Source organism: Vanellus vanellus (genome assembly GCF_965231255.1).
Source record: "Vanellus vanellus genome assembly, chromosome: 5".
Taxonomy (NCBI): Eukaryota; Metazoa; Chordata; class Aves; order Charadriiformes; family Charadriidae; genus Vanellus; species Vanellus vanellus.
This window is the reverse complement of record NC_138910.1, coordinates 48130955-48151621: the sequence shown is the minus strand read 5'-3', so window position 1 is coordinate 48151621 and position 20667 is coordinate 48130955. Positions and strand designations below refer to the sequence as shown.

At 42.1% G+C, this 20667-nt stretch overlaps 1 protein-coding gene across 1 annotated transcript in view; it reads left to right on the top strand.

Moving 5' to 3' along the window:
• Positions 1 to 833: 833 nt before the first annotated feature.
• Positions 834 to 20667, top strand: part of PLA2G4A (phospholipase A2 group IVA) — a 74255-nt gene continuing 54421 nt past the window's right edge. Inside the window, exons 1-2 of the mRNA XM_082484375.1 lie at positions 834 to 951; positions 7978 to 8059. Coding sequence (XP_082340501.1) covers positions 901 to 951; positions 7978 to 8059 — 133 coding nt within the window. The 5' untranslated portion in view covers positions 834 to 900. The remainder of the gene's footprint in view (positions 952 to 7977; positions 8060 to 20667) is intronic.

Below are 20667 nucleotides of genomic sequence, written 5' to 3'. Positions count from 1 at the left end.
TTAAATAAGCAGCTGCCAAATGAACTCTCCTGTACTGTTGCTGCAAATTAGATGCTGGAATTTGTTTTCCGTTATTTTCTTACGTGCAGTTAGGTGCAACTTGGGGAATTTACTGTTTGTGGAAAAAGCTTTCAAAGTGAAGTTGGTATAAAAAGATGTGTTAAAATGACTAAACAGACCGTTACTACAAATTGTTGCAGTTGTCTGGTACAAGTTGCTGACTGTCGTGCTTGTGTACTTCAGCTGTCTTTTTAGTTCTAAAATTCACGTCCCTTGGTGTGACTGCAAGACATTTCCTTGTACCTCACCTTGTACATGGAGGAAGATACAAAGACAAACTTCATCTCTATCCTGTCCTGATGATGTGAGCATCTTAATATTGAAGGAAAGCATGGGAACCAAGAATTTGTCACTACAGTAAAAAGGCTATTAACTAAACACAGATTTTTTAATTTTGTTTTTTTAGACTAGGATTGTAGTGCCTGGAAGCATATACATTTTAACATATGTAATGGATTAATACAATTGCTCTATTCTTTTGTTTATCTGTAGAGCTGCTAGAAACACTTGGATGACTGGAATTCAAGACATTTGGCTCATGCTCTGAGGTACAGGAAATAAGCACAAGAAATTTCTCTAGATCAGGCAAGTAAATGTCTATACCTTCATAGCTTATATGAAATTAGGTTCTTGGTAAACAAAGGAATTGTGGGAACCTTCCTAAAGTGGAGGAACTAATTTGCTCTTTTACACAATATAGTTTAAAAAGAACATAAAAATCTTAATATTTTTTTTTTCTTTATCTAATAGTTAAAAGATCTGTCATACTGAACTCTGCTTTGAAAAACTGGGAAGCGTCTTCTGAGAAGAACTGAAATATACATTTGACAGTTGTCTTGAATGAAAATTAATGCAAAAATGTCTGTCATAGATCCTTATCAACATATTGTGGTAAGTAGCTTTGAATCTTCTATGTATACTGAATAATATATACTATATAATATATACTGTCTTGTATAATAGATCCTATTAGAAGTTACTCTAAATAAGCTCAGAGCATTAGAGTTATAATTAATTCCTTACAGAAATGGCAAGAGTGTTTAGAGAAAATTTCTTCAGAAATTTTTTTTGAATGAAATTTGAAAGATTCAAGTTAGCTTTTCAAAATCATATAATGGCTTTGAGTGTAGTTGCTCATGTGTAAGTCAAAATGGAATGTGGGCCCTGAACAGCCTCATGGGTATGATGTCATAGGGTATCGTTCTAAAGGACTTGCCTGTTCAAAGTGTTTCACCAAAGTGCCTGTAGTTGACTATTTAATACAAGTTTTTCTACACACTGATGGTCAAACTGAACTGTAGTCTACAAAATTAGCATCATGTGTCTAACTTTCTCCCTTACAATACAATTTTTTTTTTTTTTTTTACAATTCTAGTTACCAAATAAATTTTTCCCTCTTCATCAGTATGGATAGAGGGATAAGTTGGCAATTTTGGGTATTTAGATCTTAAACTAGTGTATATCTGTGATGTTGATTCGAAGAGAATCTTCAAAATATAGCCTACAAACTCTAGCTAAAGGTCAGTGAAACGATCTGTGCCATTCAACAACACACTGCTGCCAAAAGCTCTTACTCCCTCCTTTCTGCTTTATTCCAATGCTTATACTGCATCCCTTGTACCAGCTCTCTAACGTTTCTGATTGAGTGAGCCAATTGACCTTGCCAAATTGGCAGAAGAACAGGTCAAAGCAAAAGATTATTTCTCTGCTGTCAGAGCTGGCCCAATGGAAGGGTACAACCATGTGACCACAACTTGTATCGGTAGAGAAGTAGGGACAAGGGAAGGAGGAGAAGAGAAATATGAGCAGAACTGCCCCTTGTATGGCAAGACAGTGGAGTGGGTCAGCAACTTGTTGAATGCTGACTTTTGGCTGTAATGTTCACTTCCGTATCTGTGCTTGAGTGACTTTCCAAAGTAATCACTGAAATTGCAATTCTTACTCAAACTGAAGTCTTGAAACAAGCTGGGTGTGTTCTTATCAAGCACTTTTCGTAACAGTCCCAGAATCTCATGCAGGAAAAGTGATACGTACTCAAAGATAGTTACTATAAGCTTGTCATAATGTTGAACTTTTACATTGCTAAAAATATAGCGTATGCTTCCTTGAAATGATTTCTTATCAATTATGTGGTTTCTACCCCACGCAGTCACATCCTTTACATGAGTATCCAGCCAGTAGATGTCAAACTTGTGTTTTACTAACTCCCTAGTTCTGTGAACGCTGCTGTAAAGACAAGTTTCAGGCTGATGTCTGTGTTTAACAGTGTTAAAACAATACACTACCTTCCTCCTTTCCACGTCAGTGCCCTCTCCTGGATGGAATGCTTGATCTGATCTGTGTACGTTTATGGAAGAGGTCTCTGAGGCACTCAGTTATGTTTCATTGAATCATTCATACAAAAGATCTTTTTTGATACCTATATGTATACCATAAAGAGAAAAATGCAGCCTTAGAATTATATGTAGTTGCAGTCCTCTGGCAATGCTGAACTGCTGGTGTAGGAATATTGCTAACTCAGGAAGGATCACTGTTAATGCAAGAGCTGCTCCTATAATTGCTTGAAAAGTCAGTGGGAATCTTTGAGATTTCTTAATTTGAAAATTGAAATTGCATGGAAAGTTTTACTAAAACATACAACAGTCAAGGGCAGCAGGTTCATATCAATGCAAAAATCTTGAAATTTAGTGATATTTGGCATTAAAAGACTCAAAACAAATCTGCATTTTCCAAAAGTCCTGTTGTTAACTATTATGTGTTTTCTGGTCTCTTTTTCTTTTCTTTTTTTTTTTTTTTTTTTTTTTTTTTTCTTCCTCATTTTATGAAAGACTTGGAGGAATAATATAAGGAACTTACAAAGTTACTGCCGGTACAGACAGAACCGACTGTACCAAAAAATGCTTTTAGATTCAGAGAATAAAGAATTAAAATGTGTAATACATCTTCAGTTATATTGATATGGGGGATAAAGATTATGACAACGGGGAAGATCACTTCAAGATAAAATTTGTGTGTATGTATGCACAAATGTTTGTCTTAATTGTAATATCCTGTGAAAGAAAAGCACGGGCTTTATGAAAATCTGTTACTTAAGAAAAGAGGCAAACATTTTCATGCTCAAGTGTCCTTAATCTTGAGGAAGTAAAAGTATTAAATACTTATTACACAGTCTATCTATACCAGAGCTTCCTGATTGCTATTTTGTGTGCAAGTATGTCTCCTGATTGAGTTATGTTCTCTGACTCAGCATTCTGGAATATGAAAAATACTATATTCAATGCATGCAAATCCCTTGCTTTCTCAGTAAATGCGGAAAGTTAGTAGGTAAAACCCGATGTTGTTACAGGAGTTCTTAGCATATTCTTCTATTTCCCAGTCCCACAGTGGGAAGGTAATGGTGTTTATGTACGTACAAATACAGTGATATGTAAAATAGAGGAAACCAGATAACTAGGGAAACTTTACTGGGAGGAAAAAAAGCAGTCAAAGGTGGGAGAAGAACAAATGAGTCAGGAGGAGGAGTTAGAAGAGGTGGAGAGCTGTGGTGTGAGAAAAGAAGATATTGAACCATGACTGTGCAGGATACCTGGAAAACCTTGTGGATTGAACCAGTAGAGAGTGGATACTGTCCACAGGAGTTTTGATGATTCAGAAAACCCATGTTCAAAGAGGGCAGATTGAAAACTTTTTTTTTCTCCTTTGTTCTCTAAATTTATGGAGAAAGAGGAAATGAAATGCAACGTATATATAAAGCTGGGTCACTTTGGATGACAGGATTTGGATTTTTGAGTTAATTGTGAGCTTCTGAAATTTTTAACCTGGCTTAGGTTTTTAAAGGTATGCAGATGTTGCTCCACTCAGTGTTGCAACGTTTAAGTGATTTATATAGCATCGTCTACTTTTCAGAAGTAATTGAGGAGTTGGCAATGTACAGATTTTTATCAAGACTTAAGAAGAACGTAAGTTACTTTAGACAATACAGCTTAGTTGTCTAAACTAGCAAGGGCTGGATTTACAAAGGTAGTCAGAGTCAATACATCCCTTGTGGTATTTTCAGGGGGCATCTCACTACTTTGTAGCTCAGTATTTCCAAAAACTAACAAAAAATGCTTCTGAAAGTTGTGCTAGCTGTTAATAGGGACATTTAAGCCTTTTTAATGCCCTTAGAAACTGGATCCTAAGTAGAAAATTGCCTTAATTTCCGGTTGCACTTAAGTTGCATGAAAAAAGTTTATTTTGGGTTATGAAAAGATGTAGACTTTTGAGCTTCCTGTCTATCTCTGTGTATTTTTTTTTTTTTAACTAAGGGGGAGATCGTTTATTTTAGTAGTTGCAATTTCTTCCAAGCATGTGATTATGGGCAAATATTAATAACTCTGTAATTATAAGCTTCAGTTTGTTATTTTGGATGAGGCGTGGGGAAAGAAGACAATGTTTTTCTGGTTTGCCATACCTCTGTACACTTGGATTCATTTCAGAGGATACCAGATCTTAAACCAGACAACTTTCTTGGCAGAACAACAGTTGGAATGATGGAGTTTGTCACTTAAGTCAATAAAAAGCGGTTCTCATGATAGTATTAGCAAAATAGTTATCGACTTGTAATAGTAGTGATGATCTCTGTACTGCTGTAATGAGAATACACTAGTAAGTGGTGGTTTGGCCTTGTTTTGATGGTAGGCATTTTATTTATGCATATAAGTTTCATGAGTGGGACTAGGAGATGCAAGAAAACTACTTTACGGAAGTGCTTTTTGTCAGTGAGCATCTTGTAGTATCCTCATTTTACAGCCAGGACTCTGGTGCACCAGAATTGCACATGAGTTCCACATAGCAGCTGAGAATTAAATCCAGCACACCCATGTCCCATACTTGTAACTTAATTATAACTCCATCGTCCTCTTTGTTGCTAAATGTTCGGTGATTTCCAATTTGTGGTCTGTAGTGAGGACAGGCTCTTTCTTAACAGTTAAGAATAAGGAGAAGGGTGGTGTGTTTGTACTTTGGGCTGTTTCTCTTAATTATAAGGTTGTATGTGACAAAGGAACTACATCAGTCTGTGTGAACAAACTCTGAGGCCAGTGCCACATTGTGAAACCAACACTTCAGCAATCTGACATGCATGTGAAGGTGGCACACACTGATAAAACAGCTTCAAGCACTTTCAAGTAGCAAACTGAAAACAAGGGACCGTGAAAGTTGTTTTCTGGAGATTCACAGCTTGTAAAAATTCTTGAAGCTGGGTAAATGGCAGAGCTGGGGTAACCTTGTGTAGCTGTGTTCACAGTAGTACCAGCTCTTCCCAGATGCCCACTAAAATACTCATTTACCCTGCTGTGATGGAAAACGCTGGCGGGTTTTTTTTGCCATGTGGTAGAAGCAGAAGTTTCTTCAGGGAGAAGTCCCAACCTCCTTCCCATTCATCCATCCACTCTTAGAAGCTGCGATGTAAAAGGTGATCAGTGTCACGAAATCATTGGTATATCTTCATGTCAGCACAAAGCAGGCTGTTAAATAGGTGTTGCTCTTAACAACTTTGAATTCCCATGTCTAAACCCTTTCTGTTGGGTTTGATACTTTTGAGGCGAGTTAACATTCCTGGTTGGGAGAATCGGTTAGACTATGGATTCCTTTTTTGCTGTGGTTGATGAACTACTTGCTGTGTAATGATGATTTCAGTATACCACTTTTAAGGTAATAGTTTATATTGCCTTAGTTTTCCCCTGCCTGCTTACTTTTGCTTTGAACCAGACAACTCCTACAGCTTACAGGGGAAAAATTAGAGAGTTGAAATTTACTGCTGGGCAGACTATCATGAAATGAGCCTCCAGCAGTCATCACAACATGTGGGTGATTACAGCCTTAATAAAGATGCAACAATTCAGTGTCTGGGTCAGTCAGTCTTTGCAGTGAAGTCATACCCCCAGTATCGCAGTAGGCATTTTCTCCTGGATATTTTGCCATGGTGATATGGCTCTGCCTTTGCAGACCTCTAGATACAGACTTGTGAAGGAGTTTGTGTTGGTATCATTTGCATTGTTTTTTAATGTGTTCTGACTCAACTGTTACTTCATCATTCACAAGCAACTTTTGCTGTCTTTAGAAGATTGGTTTTGGCTTTTTTCTTTTTTTCAGAAAGTGATGTATAGCCTATCTTTTTTTTCTTTATTTGTATTACAGATGCAATTTGGTTCTCGTCTCTGGGTGTAAGTGTGTTGTAGGTGTGAAAGTGAGGCTTGGTTGAAACAACCAGTTCTGAAATAGTAATGAGAACCACCTGAAGGCACTTAAAGTCTAGTAGTTGAAGCAGCAGTAGCTTAAATGGAGGCATGTGCCACTGTTGAAGACTAAGCCACATATTGTTTGCTTATCTGTTTGTTCCTTTTAAAAAAAAAAAAAAAAAAAAAAAAAAAAAAAAAGGAAGTATCCAGATGGAAATGGAAAACACAGCAAGAAAGCACAAGGCACAGCCTGAATAAGCATGTCCCATGTCCCCTATCAGTGGTATTGTTTATCATTTTAAATAAACCTCAATGAATTTCCCGATTCTGGTACTTCCCCTTTTTCCTTCTGATTAGAATACGTTGTAGCACGTTTAATATTTGGTTAGGGTTTTTTTGGTCCTAATGACTCATATACAATGTTTATTTTAATGTATTTCACAAAGTTAATGGATGTTTAGGTGAAGATAGAAGATACCACTGTTTCACTTATAGAAATGGAAACCTGAAGTAAGGGTGTATCAATGTATATATTAGGTGACTACTTGAGGTAGGAGGTATGCCTGATACAGTGGCTTGAGCTGTAGGAGGCAGACAGCTTAGACTTGATGCTCTCTGTAGAGGTAGAGCTCAGGTCTGAGATGGTTCCCTTCCAGTGCCCAAGTTTCTCTTTCAGGAGAGCGAGCTCGCTCCTTCCAGGTTGTACCAGCATGTGAGTCAATGTCTAGGCACTGTGAACTTTCAGACAGCTTGGGTGTCTTAAGGCTGGCTTTAAGATAGCAGTGTAGGTGTAAGCCTTCCTGAGAGGAAGTTGTGTGACACCCGATCCTGGCCCTAATACATAAAACTTTAAACTTGCCCACAAGCTCTGTGCTGTATCCCTGTAATGGCCAATGTTGTCTGCCTTGCAATATGCAGTGATGTTCAATAGGTTGGTCAAACTTACAGCTGTGTAGGTAGAATAAAAAGAGATGTTATTGACCTCTTTTCATTAAGGTTTTTACTTCTGTTTCTTAATTTCACACCTTTTTCTACTTTCCTGTTTCATTCAGGATATATCTGCTCTTAGAGAGGCAGCTCCTGCTGTGTGCTTGGGCTTTGCAGGAAACAGGAAGCTCCTGAACCTGCATGAAATTTGCTTGTGAATGTTTTAACAGCTTGCTTTTCACCTTCCCTCCATTGTCTTAAGGATACTTGCACATTGAATATTGATGCATACTAAAAGAGTATATTCCATGCATTACTAACTACATCCCTTGCATGTGCAGTATTCATATATCTGTTCCAGAACGTATACTTTGAAATAATTGCACCCATTCTTTTTACTGGTGGAAGGTAATTACAAAGACAAGAACACTGTAAAATAGCCCCCTTCCCCCCTGCCCCCCCCTTACCTTACCAAGTTGTCCCTGACTGACTAAATGCCTTAAAGCAGGTTCTGTAGAGAAGGAGGAGTGTTATTCATTGAGATTAGTAGGTGTGGCTGCCGGAAAATCAAGCAACCCTAGTATAAGGTCTGACCTTTCAGTAAAGCTACAGGGTGCAGTTCAGCTTTAAGATGCTCTATCCAGTATGAGTTTCACTTACATTTTGACTGGGTGATTTCTCTCTCTCAGTTTTTAGACAAAAAGAAACCTATTTTGATAGGTGGGTTTTGGTTCTGGAGCTTAATTGCCTCTAACTCTCTGACTTTCAGGTGGAACACCAGTATTCACACATTTTCACTGTGACAGTAAGGAAAGCCACAAATGTCACAAAAGGAGCAATTGGTGACATGCGTGAGTATTTCTCTTTTGTCTCTTTCTTTTAGGAGACTATTGCTGTAGGCAGGGGGAGATGACGCATAAAGCGTGTCATGCATTAAATGTTTGCTAGTGGGTTGGTGTTTTTTGGTGTCTTGCTTGTTAAAGCTAACGCATTTCATTGCTCACTCTAACTCAGAAAGCAGATTTGCCGCTCCTTCTTTCCATTGATACAAGAAAGCTGAGTGAGTTGTAAACAATTTGCCTACAAGCAAGAAACACCTACACTTAGTTTTTTGGCTCAGTCGGAAGTGCTGTTCTGAGTATAGTGAAACTGGCAATTGCTCTATCTTCAAAAGCCTGTGGTTTGGTGGTGGGAACACTTAAAAAGAAAGAAGCACAGAGCTCTGCTGAGTCAATGCAGCAAGAAGAAAAAAAGAAAAAGTAATGCAAAACAGATAAGCAGATCTCATGGAGGAGAGCTATATAAGACACCAGCACTTCTTCCCCTTTCTGTTAGAGTTCTGAGCCTCTGGACTTAGTAGCTGAACAGGAAACCACTAGGGAGAATGACCCATGAAAACTCTTGTCTGCTCTTAAGGGGGAGGAAGAGGGAGAGAATACTAGGTTGGCTGAATCTGTAAAAGGAATATTCCTGCTTCCTTGATTATGACTGTGTTGCTGTCAGATCGCCTCTCCCTTTCTCTGGTGCTTTGTGCAGTGTTGCATAGCCCAAGACTTGCAGACTGGGGCTGGGAGGATGTGTGGTGCCTCGCTCTTGGTCTTTCATCTGGCTTGTTTGACATGCAATTGTTTCTCTTCCAGCATGTTCCTGGAAACTGCTTTCGTGTCAAACTACAGCAGCTGCTCTGTCACATAGCTTTGCTTCAGTGGGTTAACAGTTTGTTTTTTTTTCATAATTAATGTCTACTGTTGATATTAAACTTGGGAGGTGAGTGGGAGGGACAGTTGGAAGGGGAATGTTCAAGAGCCCCAAGTATGAGGGGAGAGAGGGGAGCCCCAAAAGAAGGAATTGGGAATCTAGCATCTACTGTGGGGTGAAGGAAAGGAGCACACAGAGAATATGCAGTGGGATATTATCCTGGTGGCCTCTGAGAGGGTCTATATAGAGTAGAACAAGGGGCCCACAGGTTTGCATGTGTAAGAACATGGGTTAAATGGAAAGGCACAGGTTCTCAGGCACAGTGATCTCTGGCATAAGAAGGTGTAGGGAACGTAGGAAGGGAAGAAAGGGGGTTGAAATGGGGTCACCATGACTTGATATTAAAGGGAGTATGGAAAGGGTGAAGAAAGCCAGAGGAACATGATGTTATTTCCCCCTTACCTCAGGACATGTATGGTCATGTAGTATAAATTCCAAATGTTATCCATCAATATAATTGGATTTTTTTTTTCCAGACAAAACTCTTATATTACCAAATCATCAAAACCAAAAAGTTACTTGCGAAGAACTTTTATTTTGGTAAAACCTGACAGATCTATGCTCAAGGGCCACTAAACCTGCTTGGTTTCCTGTGAGGCAGCTCTGTGCTCTGTAGCCTGAGGCCCCTGCAGTCTGGGGCATCTCTGAATGAGCTTCCAAGTTCCTGGGGCTTGTTTTTGGAGTCCTGGCAAATCCCCTGAAGTGAAAAAGAAACCCAGATCATTGCTTCTGTTTTTATTTTCAGAAAATGAAAGATTATTTTATTTCCCATGTATGTACAAAGCTTGATGTGTTGGAGCCTGGAAGATATTTGATCAAATCGGGAATCGTGTTAATTACTTAAGAAAGATGCATGAAACTGTGAGCAGTGGAGGTTCTTTACAGTTGACTGTGCCAGCTGATACATATATATATATAAAATATATATAAAATTTGATTTGCCAAAACTGTAACTTGTTGAAGGAATTTTTGAACTTTTGTGTTGGGTTTATGATTGCAAGGATAGGATTTGCTATCAGGGAGGGTGGCTGTGATACATAATATGAGATACCCTGGTTGGGATGTGTACCATGCTCTCCCATGACGGACACTACCAAGCTGTTGACTCTTCTGCTGGCCTTCTCCTAATTTATTCTGTTGATTTTACTCCAGTATGTGTAGAAAGTGACTGCTCTGTGGGCAAGAGAGATAATTTACATTGTGGTTGTGATGGAGGTTCTGGGCAACATGAGAGGTTTTGTATCATGTTTTGCTTTTAATTTTACCAAGTCTTTCTAAGACTTTCTGGAATAGCTGTGAAAGATCTGAGTAAATCTAAGTTTATTAAATATGTGGAAGTGCTTATAATTTTGCTATTTGTGTGATATTTTTCATCTTAAGGATTTGAAGTCTACCTCTGCTCAAGGAGTTTTAGCTGAGAGGTCTGGTGTGCATGGTGCCCCAGCTCTGTGTGTGGGCATGGAGGGCCTGACTTCTCTGGCACAGTTATCCACACCTCTGTCTCCTCAGGCCTAGGCTGGAGAGATATGCAGTAATTTAAGCAAGTTTTTTAAGATTTCCTGAGCTCTTCATTCATGGAGAGCTTAAATGGTTGTGTCATCCTTAAAACTAGGTAATAGATGCCCACTAAACCGTAACTTCCACAGGCAGTGTGTTTCCTTGAGTGAACAGCTCATACGCACTGCTGATTCAAGACGTATTTTTAGTATCCTGGCTGATCCAGGTGGCTGGAACAGCAGAGAAAGCTGGAGCTAGGATAGCTTCCAGTCGTCTATTTTTATTTTACTTGGCTGAGATTTCCCATTGTCTCTCTAAGCTTTAAAATTTTTGTAGAGTGATCTGACAAAGACAAGTAATCAAATCTGAATCTGGATCATACCAGGATCTGAGTAGCTAAGCTACAGTAGCTGCTTTTGTTTCTCACTGATAAAGCACATCAAAATAAATGAAAATGGCAGTAATTGCATCATAGAAATTTTCCATGCAAACGAGTTTCATATATGAAGGAAGCCGGTCTGCTTATACCAGTTTGTCATTCTGTGAATGTGTGTGTGGGGATGACAAGTGAAAATTACTGTAAGAACGCGTGAGCCAGGATGTTTGGGAAGGAGAAAAAAAAAAAGGTTTTGAGAACAGATTCCCTCTTTCCCAGGAATTCATTCAAGTCCCTTCTTATTTCAGGTATCTGCCCATTTACTGTTGCTTTCATATAGGAGTACTTCCTTTACTGATTTCAGTTCTTTTAATCTTGTAGTATCCTTTTCAAGATGACTCTCACACTCTAGATACTGTCCTATCAATATCCAATCAATGCAGCGCTATCTTTAACAAATATTTAAATTCTATTTCAGTGACTGCTGCTATAATAGCTGTGCTCAACTCTTCTGGCTAAGTATTTTTACAAGGTGGAAGATTTATGAGATGTGCAACTGCAGCAGATATGTGGTGGATTGACTTTGGCTGGCCACCAGGTGCCCATCAAGTCACTCCTGCTCCCCCTCCATCAACAGGATGGAGGGAGGAAATACAATGAAAAGCTCTCATGGATCAAGATTAGGACAGGAAGACCACTTACCTATTACTGTCACAGGCAAACCAGACTCAATTTGAGAAAATAATTTATTGCCAATTAATTGTAAGAGTAGACTAGTTAGAAATAAAATTAAAAACACCTTCCCCCCTGCAGTTCCCTTCTTCCCAAGCTCAACTTTACTCCTGACTTTTCTGCATCATCACCCCAAGCAATGCAGGGGGATGGGGAATGGGTGTTGTGGTCAGTTTGTAACATATTGTCTCTGCAGCTCCTTCTTCCTCATGTTTTTCCCCTGCTCCAGCACGGGGTCCTTCCCACAGTATAAAGTCCTTCAGGACTTATCCAATATGGGTTCTTCCCATGGGCTACAGTCCTTCAAGAACTGCTCCAGCGTGGGTCTTTTTCATGGGGTACAGTCCTTCAGGAACATACTGCTTCAGTGTGGGTCCCCCATGGGCCACAGTTCCTGCCAGAAAATCTGTTCCTCTGTGGGCTCCTCTCCTTGGGCTGCAAGTCCTGTCAGGAGTATGCTCCTGTAATGGGCTTTACACGGGTTGCCTGTAGGGCACATCTGCCTGCTCCAGTGTAGAATCCACCATGGGCTTCACTGTGAATCTCTACTCCACTGTGGTCCTCCATGGGCTGCAGGGGGACAACCTGCATCACTATGGGGGAATCTCTGCTCTGGCACCTGGAGCATCTCCTCCCCCTCCTTCTTCACTGACTTGATATCTGCTTAGTTGCTTCTCTCGCACTTTCTCCTTCCTCTCTCACAGCTGCTGCACCATGTTTTTTACCCTTTCTTAAATATGTTATCACAGAAGTACCACCAGTGCTCCTGATGAGCTCAGCTTTGGCTAGCAGCTAGTCCATTTTGGAGACAGCTAAAACTGGCTGTCTGGCATGGGGCAGATTCTGGTGTCTTCTCACAGAACCCTTCCCCCCCCCCCCCCCCCCTTCATACCACCCTGCTGCCCCAAACCTGCCACAGAAACCCAATACAAGGTGGAATATATCGAAATCTTCATGTTGTCAGCGAGGATTTAATTATCTTAATTTCTTAGCATTATGCTTATCGCAGGGCTCAATAGACCTTGTGAAATCACTTCTTTGACTCAAGCTTTTGGAAAAGACCTTGCTCTAGTCCAGTGGGTTCTTATATAGTGGATATTTAGTTTTGAATCTTCTTCAGATACCACACCATACTGTAGGCTTCCATGACAGTACAAAAAGAAAGTAGAAAAAGAGCAGAAACTGCAGCGTTCTGGAAGATAAATGCTTGTAAACTGTGGTTCTTCTTTCCACACGATTTGTCCCATTCTGGATTTTCAAGGGACTTGGTGGAAACTGGGCCAAAGGAAGCATCATAAAATTTCTCTTACATCTTTAAAGATCTACGTTTCTTTAATTATACTGGCTTTCAAAACAATTGGTAGCATCTATAAAGGAAACCAGTTGTATGACTCTGCTCTTAATGATCGCTAATCTTGCTTAATCTTGTTTTGAATTTGCAGCTTTTATTTGCTTCATGTACTTTTGATGTTACAATAATGAACGGTATAATTCTGGACATTTTAAGGAAGAAGTCTTTTCTTAAAAATGAAAAGTTTGGATACCTTGTGGCACTAGTACTAAGCTTCTATCCCAGTTTCTGTCCGCTCAGTTGGAATTAAGGATGCATTTCCACTGTAGTTTGACTGCTCAGATAAACAAGTTAAAGTATTGGGAGCACTCCTTTCAACAGAGCTAAAGCCTGGTTGCAAAACTTGCTAACATGGAGGTGGAAAGCAGCTTCTCTAAGTGGCTCTTGGCACAGTTAGCCTATGCTGCTGCAACCAGCTATAGACGTCCCCTGCAAGTCAAGGAGACGTTCTGCTGAGGCAGTGTCACTGACCTGCTTCCTGGTTGCCTTCTGCTTCTCCAAAGGAAATGAGGAGCTTTGGCATTGTGTGAGACGAGCGTGCACCTTTCCCTGCCTGCAGCACCAGCTTGGCCCTGGCTGTAGGATCTGCTGCAGCAACGTGGAGGGAAGGAGGAGGTGATGTTTAATACAGTTTCAGTCACTGTTACTCCATGTGCCTTTGCCCTGGGATTTTGTTTACTTTCAGCCATAGCTCTTGGTGTTGGAGCTGGCTCATTTAAAGCCAGAGTCACAGTAGTCTAGTGCAGTTTAGGCATACATATGCAGGGTTTTAAACCTGAGCTAGCTGAAAGCAAAGGAATTGGAGATTTGTCTGCTTGTGTTGGAGCAGGGACAGAACAGTTTGTGTTACAGCAGCTCATTCAGGACTAATCCAGCTGTTCTCTGTATTACAGCTGGTTGGTCTTGCACCCTGACTTAGATACTGTATAATTGATTTAGCTGTTGAAGCATCATCAGATAACGCTCTTCCTGCAAGGGTGTGAGGCAGGACCTGATTTTGCAGGAGAGCTTCAAGAGGAAAACAAGCCAAACTCCTCCCCTTTACCAGCCTAACAACCTGGAAAAAGTAGGTCAGAGTTGGCCAATCTTCCATGTCCTACAGGCTGCACATGCAGATCTTTATGTGTCCAGGAGCCCTAAGATGTACTATATGCCTAACATAGCAAAGCAGAGGAGGAATGCTGGAAATATGTTGCAGGAAGGAGATAAAAATGTTCCCATTTGGACCCATGCTGCTCCAGTCTGTGCTAGGGTGCCCTGGATGGGCAACTGAGACCCAGGATGACCAAGCTCTATGGGCTTCAGCAGCTCTGTTTGATTTGACTCTTCCTGACAGCCTTTGTACCAGCCCTGCTGTTGCTCATGTTCTGTAGTGGTCCATACTCCATCACCAACCACAGCAGCTGACTCTGGTTCTAGAGCCATAGGCTGAGATTGATATGTATCCTTAAATGATGTGTATCTTCACAAATGAACAATACTCGTAAGAACTGCTCATGAAATGTCTACCACAGATCTTAGTCTAACATTGAGGCAACTGTAGACTAGATTTTGCTTTCCTTGGCACATGCAATATTTTTCTTCTATTGTAGGGTTAGCCAGAAGCAGTGCTGGGAGGTGAAAGTCCTGTTGGAAACAGGCTTGTCTGTTCCACAGTGAAACTGATCCAGAAAATGCTGTTCTTTCCAGTGCAAAAATATCTTTTTGATGAGAACTAAATTCTGTCTCTGAACACTTGCCATGTAGTTACTAAGGCTGGAAATGTTTCTGTAAAACGTTAGTGAAAACTTGTTTTCATCCTAGAAGAAGGCTCTCCTGTTACTCCGTTATACTGTAACAATAACATCAAAGCAGTCATGCTGGCTTAAACCTAGGATACATCTTGCCTGATACTCTGGTTGAAGGACCTCCTTGCCGGCCTGCACTTGCCACACTGTGACCAACCGCAGCTCCAGGAGAAGGCAGCTTGATGATGACTGGGAACTCTTTCTGTTTCATGTGTTGTCATGTCTTCAGGCTGAACTTTGGGGTGGGGCTCTCCTTCAGTGAGTTGTGGCACCACTGTTTTTCCAGTTTGAGCCTTTCATTCCCTCCACTTAGGAGGGGTCTTCTCTTTTTATTCCATTTGTTCTCTGTAATAATTTTATTTCTTCCTGCTTTCTTTTATTTTCTCTCATTCCACTTCCCAGGGAGGGCTTTGAAGTTGTGTTAGGGTTGGGCTAATGTCTGATCCTAAGGGAAAGCCAGGAAGAAAATCAGTCATAGTCAGACACAAAGGAAAAATACAAACAGGGTAAGCACATGATACTTTCTTCTGGTCTTCTCCAAGCACTCAGCTGACTTCTGTAAGTGACTCCCTGAGCTGGATGTACTTCTGGTGTAATTATGCAAGAGAAACTCAGTGATGGCTACTAAACTTCACTGGTTTTCTTTGAATCCACATAAATCATCTCATCCACAGCTCCTCTGATAAGGAGTTCTTCAGGTTGCTATCTATTGCATGAAGGTGGCTTTTAATTTGTTTTGAAAACGGGTCTTTAAAAGTGTGATTTGAAGCATCGTCTGGTTACTTGCATTTTGTGGGATGCTAACTGTCTTGCATATGGGTCTGTACCAAAGAAAAGTTCTTACACATAAATAAATACGCTAATTTATATCACAGAATCATAGAAGGTTTAGGTTGGAAGGGACCTTGAAGATCATCTAGTTCCAATCTCCCTGCCTTAGGCAGGGACACTTCCCATTAGACCAGGTTGCTCAAAGCCCCATCCAGCCTGGCCTTAAACAGCTCCAGGGATGGAGCTTCCACAACTTCTCTGGGCAACCTATTCCAGTGCCTCACCACCTTCAAAGTGAAAAATCTCTTCCTAATATCTTTTCTAAATCTACCCTCTTCCAGTTTGAAGCCATTCTCCCTTGTCCTATCACTACATGCCCTTGTAAAAAGTCCTTCCCCAGCTCTCCTGTAGGCCCCCTTTAGGTACTGAAAGGCCATTATAAGGTCTCCCTGGAGCCTTCTCTTTTCCAGGCTGAACAACCCCAGCTCTCTCATCTTGTCTTCATAAGAGAGGTGCTCCAGCCCTCTTGTCATCTTTGTGGCCCTTCTCTGGACCTGGTCCAACAGGTCCATGTTTTTCCTATGTTGGGGGCTCCAGAGCTGGATGCAGTACTCCAGGTGGGGTCTCACCAGAGCAGAATACAGGGGAAGAATCACCTCGCTTGTGCTGCTGGCCATGCTGCTTCTGATGCATTCCAGGATACAGTTGGTTTTCTAGGCTGCGATCGTGCATTGTCAGCTCATGTTGAGCTTCTCATGAATCAGCACACCCAGGTTCTTCTCCTCAGGGCTGCTCTCCAGCCATTCTCCGCCAGTCTGTATTTGTGCTTGGGATTGCCCCGACCCACATGTAGGACCTTGCACATGGCCTTGTTGAACTTCATGAGGTTGGCTTGGGCTCACCTCTCCAGCCTGTCCAGGTCCCTCTGGATGGCATCCCTCTTTCCCTGTGTGTCTACCTTGCCACACAGCTTTGTATCATCGGCAAACTTGCTGAGGGTGCACTTTATCCCACTGTCCATGTCACCAACAAAGATGTTGAACAGCACTGGTCCCAGTACCAACTCCTGAGGAACACCATTTGTCACTGGTCTCCACTTGGACTTTGAGCCGTTGACCACAACTCTTTGTGTGCAACTGTCCAGCCAGTTCCTTATCCACCAAGTGGTCCATCTATCAAGTCTACATCTCTCCAATTTAGAGACCAGGATATCGTGTGGGACAGTGTCAAATGCTTTGCACAAGTCCAAGTAGATGACATCAGTTGGTCTTCCCTTGTCTGCTGCCACTGTAACCCCCTCGTAGAAGGCCACCAAATTTGTCAGGCATGACTTGCCATGTTGGCTGCTACCAATCACCTCCTCTTTTTCCACGTGCCTTAGCAGAATTTCCAGAAGGATCTGCTCCATGATCTTGCTGGGCACAGAGGTGAGACTGACTGGCCTTTAGTTCCCTGGGTCTTTCTTTTTTCCCCTTTTTGAAAACAGGGACTATGTTTCCCTTTTTCCAGTCAGCAGGAACCTCACCAGACTGCCATGACTTCTCAAATACGATGGATAGTGGCTTAGCAACTTCATCTGCTAGTTCCCTCAGGACCCGTGGATGTATCTCATCAGGTCCCATGGACTTGTGCACCAATATTTATGATAAATATGTTCTGAAAGGGAGAAAAAAAAAATATCATTTAACTTTCATCATTGCAGAAGGGAACACTTTTGTAAGGCCTGTCACTAAAACTGTGCTCTGTCAAAGTATCTGGCCAACAGTGTTGTAGGACCGATGAAATACAGGGAATATCTGCCTAAAACTAAGTTTTGCCATGCTTTGTTGGACAGATTAACTCACATATGCAATCATCCCTTTCTCTTTGTGGACCTGTTAATGTCAGTGTGCACATGCTGTTCTAAGTGCTTTGCAATCCATTCATTCAATAAACGAAATGCCTGTAATAACCTGACCGAGCAGCAAGGTTGGGGCATACACAATTCACAGGTGTCACTTTATTTTTGAGTTTGCTACTGCAAACAATTATGGGAATGATGATGGTTTTAGTAAAATGTGGTGTTTATATAGCCAAGCTGAGCCTATACTTAGCTACTGTTCTGCCCAATTAGGACAGCTCCAGGTTTTTAAAACATTCTTGACGGTTCTCTGAAAAAAAAGTGAAAGGAAGAGCCTCTTCTCACTCAAAGGCCTGGAGGCTGCATCTCAGCAACACAGTAAATCAAGCTCTAGAGCTGCTGGTGGAGGACTAAAACCTCTAAAGCCTCATGGTACCAAACACAGATCCAGTGTAAACTTGTTCTGTGGATTCAGCAAATGTTGCTAGTTAAATTTGTATTACCAGACTTTATGCCAGACTAGGAGTAATCTATAGTCCATCAGCTAACATAAATCTGGAATAAAAGTCATACTGTGGCTTTTAAGTAATTTACCGGGAATGTGATAATATGCCTAAACCTACTCTAGACCAAATTATCACTGCCCAGGTCTGGCATTACTGTGGACTCACAGTCATAGCTGAACTAGACAGCCCTGCTGCCTCTTCCTTCTCTCCTGCTTTTCTCTTTGTTGGCAGAGTGGAATGTTTCACAAGTTTAATAATGAAAAAGCTCTTTAGAACTGGGGTTTCAATTAATTAAAAAAACTCCAAACTTCAACCCCTTAGAATCTGGCACACCACTAGAAAATCAGATTTTTCTCTGGGCCATTGCAAGGTAATGTTTTAGTCCCTTTTCACTGCTGTCTGTTTGCAAAGGGAACTGTACAGATAACCTAGAGAAGTAGTCCAAGGGCGATCAAAAAAGACTTCAGGGCCCCTTCAGGGCCTTATCAGGACTGATAAGGGACTCTGGAAAACAGGTTATTTTTTCCTTTCTCCTCCCAGTTGCGGGCAGTGACATTGTAAGAAACAGATGGGCCCAGTCTGTTAATATATGGCTCCGTGGCTGGTGTCACTGGCACAATTTTGAGTTTTTCGATAATGGGATGGCCCACATGGCACAAGGCTTGCTGGATTCAGCTGGGATTCACCTTTCTAAAAGGCGGAAGAGGGTCTTTGCTCACAGGCTAGTGGGGCTTATTGACAGAGTTTTAAACTACACTTGAAGGGGGAGGGGGATAATATCAGGCTTGCCTGTGACAAGCGGTGGCTGACACGGCAAGGATTGAGGGATGAGGTGCTAGTGAGGGCCTGCAGCCTGTTACTCTGAGATGTGCTGGCTACACTGCAGCACACTTGAAGTCTTACAGAGATGAGTCAAGGGCAAACACCAGTGAAATACCCCAAAGGAATTAACGGGTGTTCCTCTAAGAAAGTGACATGGCTGATAGCCCAGCTGAAGTGCCTCTACACCAATGCATGCAGGATAGGCAACAAACAGGAGGAGCTGGAAGCCGCTGTGCTGCTAGAAAGCTGTGACCTAATCGCCATTACTGAAACTTGGTAGGATGAATCCTGTGACTGAAGTGCAGCTACAGGCTGTTTGGAAGGGTCAGGCAAGGAAGGAGGGGCAGAGGTGGCGCCCTCTACATGAAGAAATGGATAGAGTGTGAAGAGCTGTCTCTGAAGAATAGCCACAAGCAGGTTGAAAGCCTATGGGTAAGAATTAGAGAGCAAAGCAACAAAAGGAGCCTTGTGGTTGGTGTTTACTACAGGCCGCCTGATCAATGGGAGCCTAGTGATGAAGCCCTCTTACTCCAACTACAGGAGGTATTGTGCTTGCAGGCTGGGCAGGCAAGACTGGCAAACTGGTAACAACAAATGAGGAGAAGGCTGAGGTACTCAATGACTATTTTGCCTCAGTCGTCACTGGCAATTTCTCTTCCCACACCTCTTGAGTGGATGGACTGCAAAACAAGGAGTGGGGGAGCAAAGTCCCTCCCATTGTAAGAGAAGATCAGGTTTGTGACCACCTGAGGAACCTGAACATACAGAAGTCTATGGGACTTGACGAGTTGCATCTGAGAGTTCTGAGGGAATTGGCTGATGTAGTTGCCAAGCCACTTTCCATAATATTTGAAAAGTCATGGCAGTCGGGTGAAGTCCCCGGTGGTTGGAATAAGGGAAACATTGCCCCCCTTTTTAAAGAGGGTAGAAAAGAGGACCCTGGGAACTACTGACCAGTTAGCCTCCCCTCTGTGCCTGGGAAGACCATGGAACAGATCCTCCTTGAAGCTATGCTAAGACACATGGAGTGCAGGGACGTGATTTGCGACAGCCAGCATGGCTTCACCAAGGACAAGTCTTGCCTGACCAACCTAGTGGTCTTCTGTGATGGAGTGACTATGCCAGTGGACAAGGGAAGAGCTACGGATGTTATCTATCTGGACTTCTGTAAGGCGATTGACATGGTCCCCCACAACATCCTTCTCTCCAAATTGGCGGGATATGGATTTGTTGGGTGGCCTGTTCGGTGGATGAGGTTGGATGATCACATCCAAAGGGTAGTGGTCAACAGCTCAGTGTCTCGATGGAGATGGGTGACAAGCGGTGTCCCTTAGGGTTCTGTATTGGGACCAGTACTGTTTAATATCTTCATCAATGACACAGACAGTGGAATTGAGTCCACCCTCAGCAAGTTTGCGGAGGACACCAAGCTGAGTGGTGCGGTTGACACTCCTGAGGGATGGGATGCCATCCAGAGGGACCTGGACAAGCTTGAGAAGTGGGACCGTGTGAACCTCATGAGGTTCAGCAAGGCCAAATGCAAGGTTCTGATCCTGGGTCAGGACACTACAGGCTGGGGGATGAAGGGATTGAGAGCAGCCCTGCCGAGAAGGACTTGGGGGTGTTGGTGGATGAAAAGCTGGACATGAGCCGACGATATGTGCTTGCAGCCCAGAAGGCCAACCGTATCCTGGGCTGCATCAAAAGCATCGTGGCCAGCAGGTGGAGGGGGGTGATTCTGCCCCTCTGCTCTGGTGAGACCCCACCTGGAATACTGTGTTGAGCTCTGGAGTCCTCAGCAGAGGAAAGACAGGGACCTGTTGGAGCAAGTCCAGAGGAGAGCCACTTCTATGAAGACAGGCTGAGGGAGTTGGGGTTGTTTATCCCGGAGAAGAGAAGACTCTGGGGGAATCTTGTGGCAGCCTTTCGGTACTTAAAGGGGCCTTTTAAGAAAGATGGGGACAAACTTTTTAGCAGGGCTTGTTGCGGTAGGACAAGGAGTAATGTTTTTAAACTAAA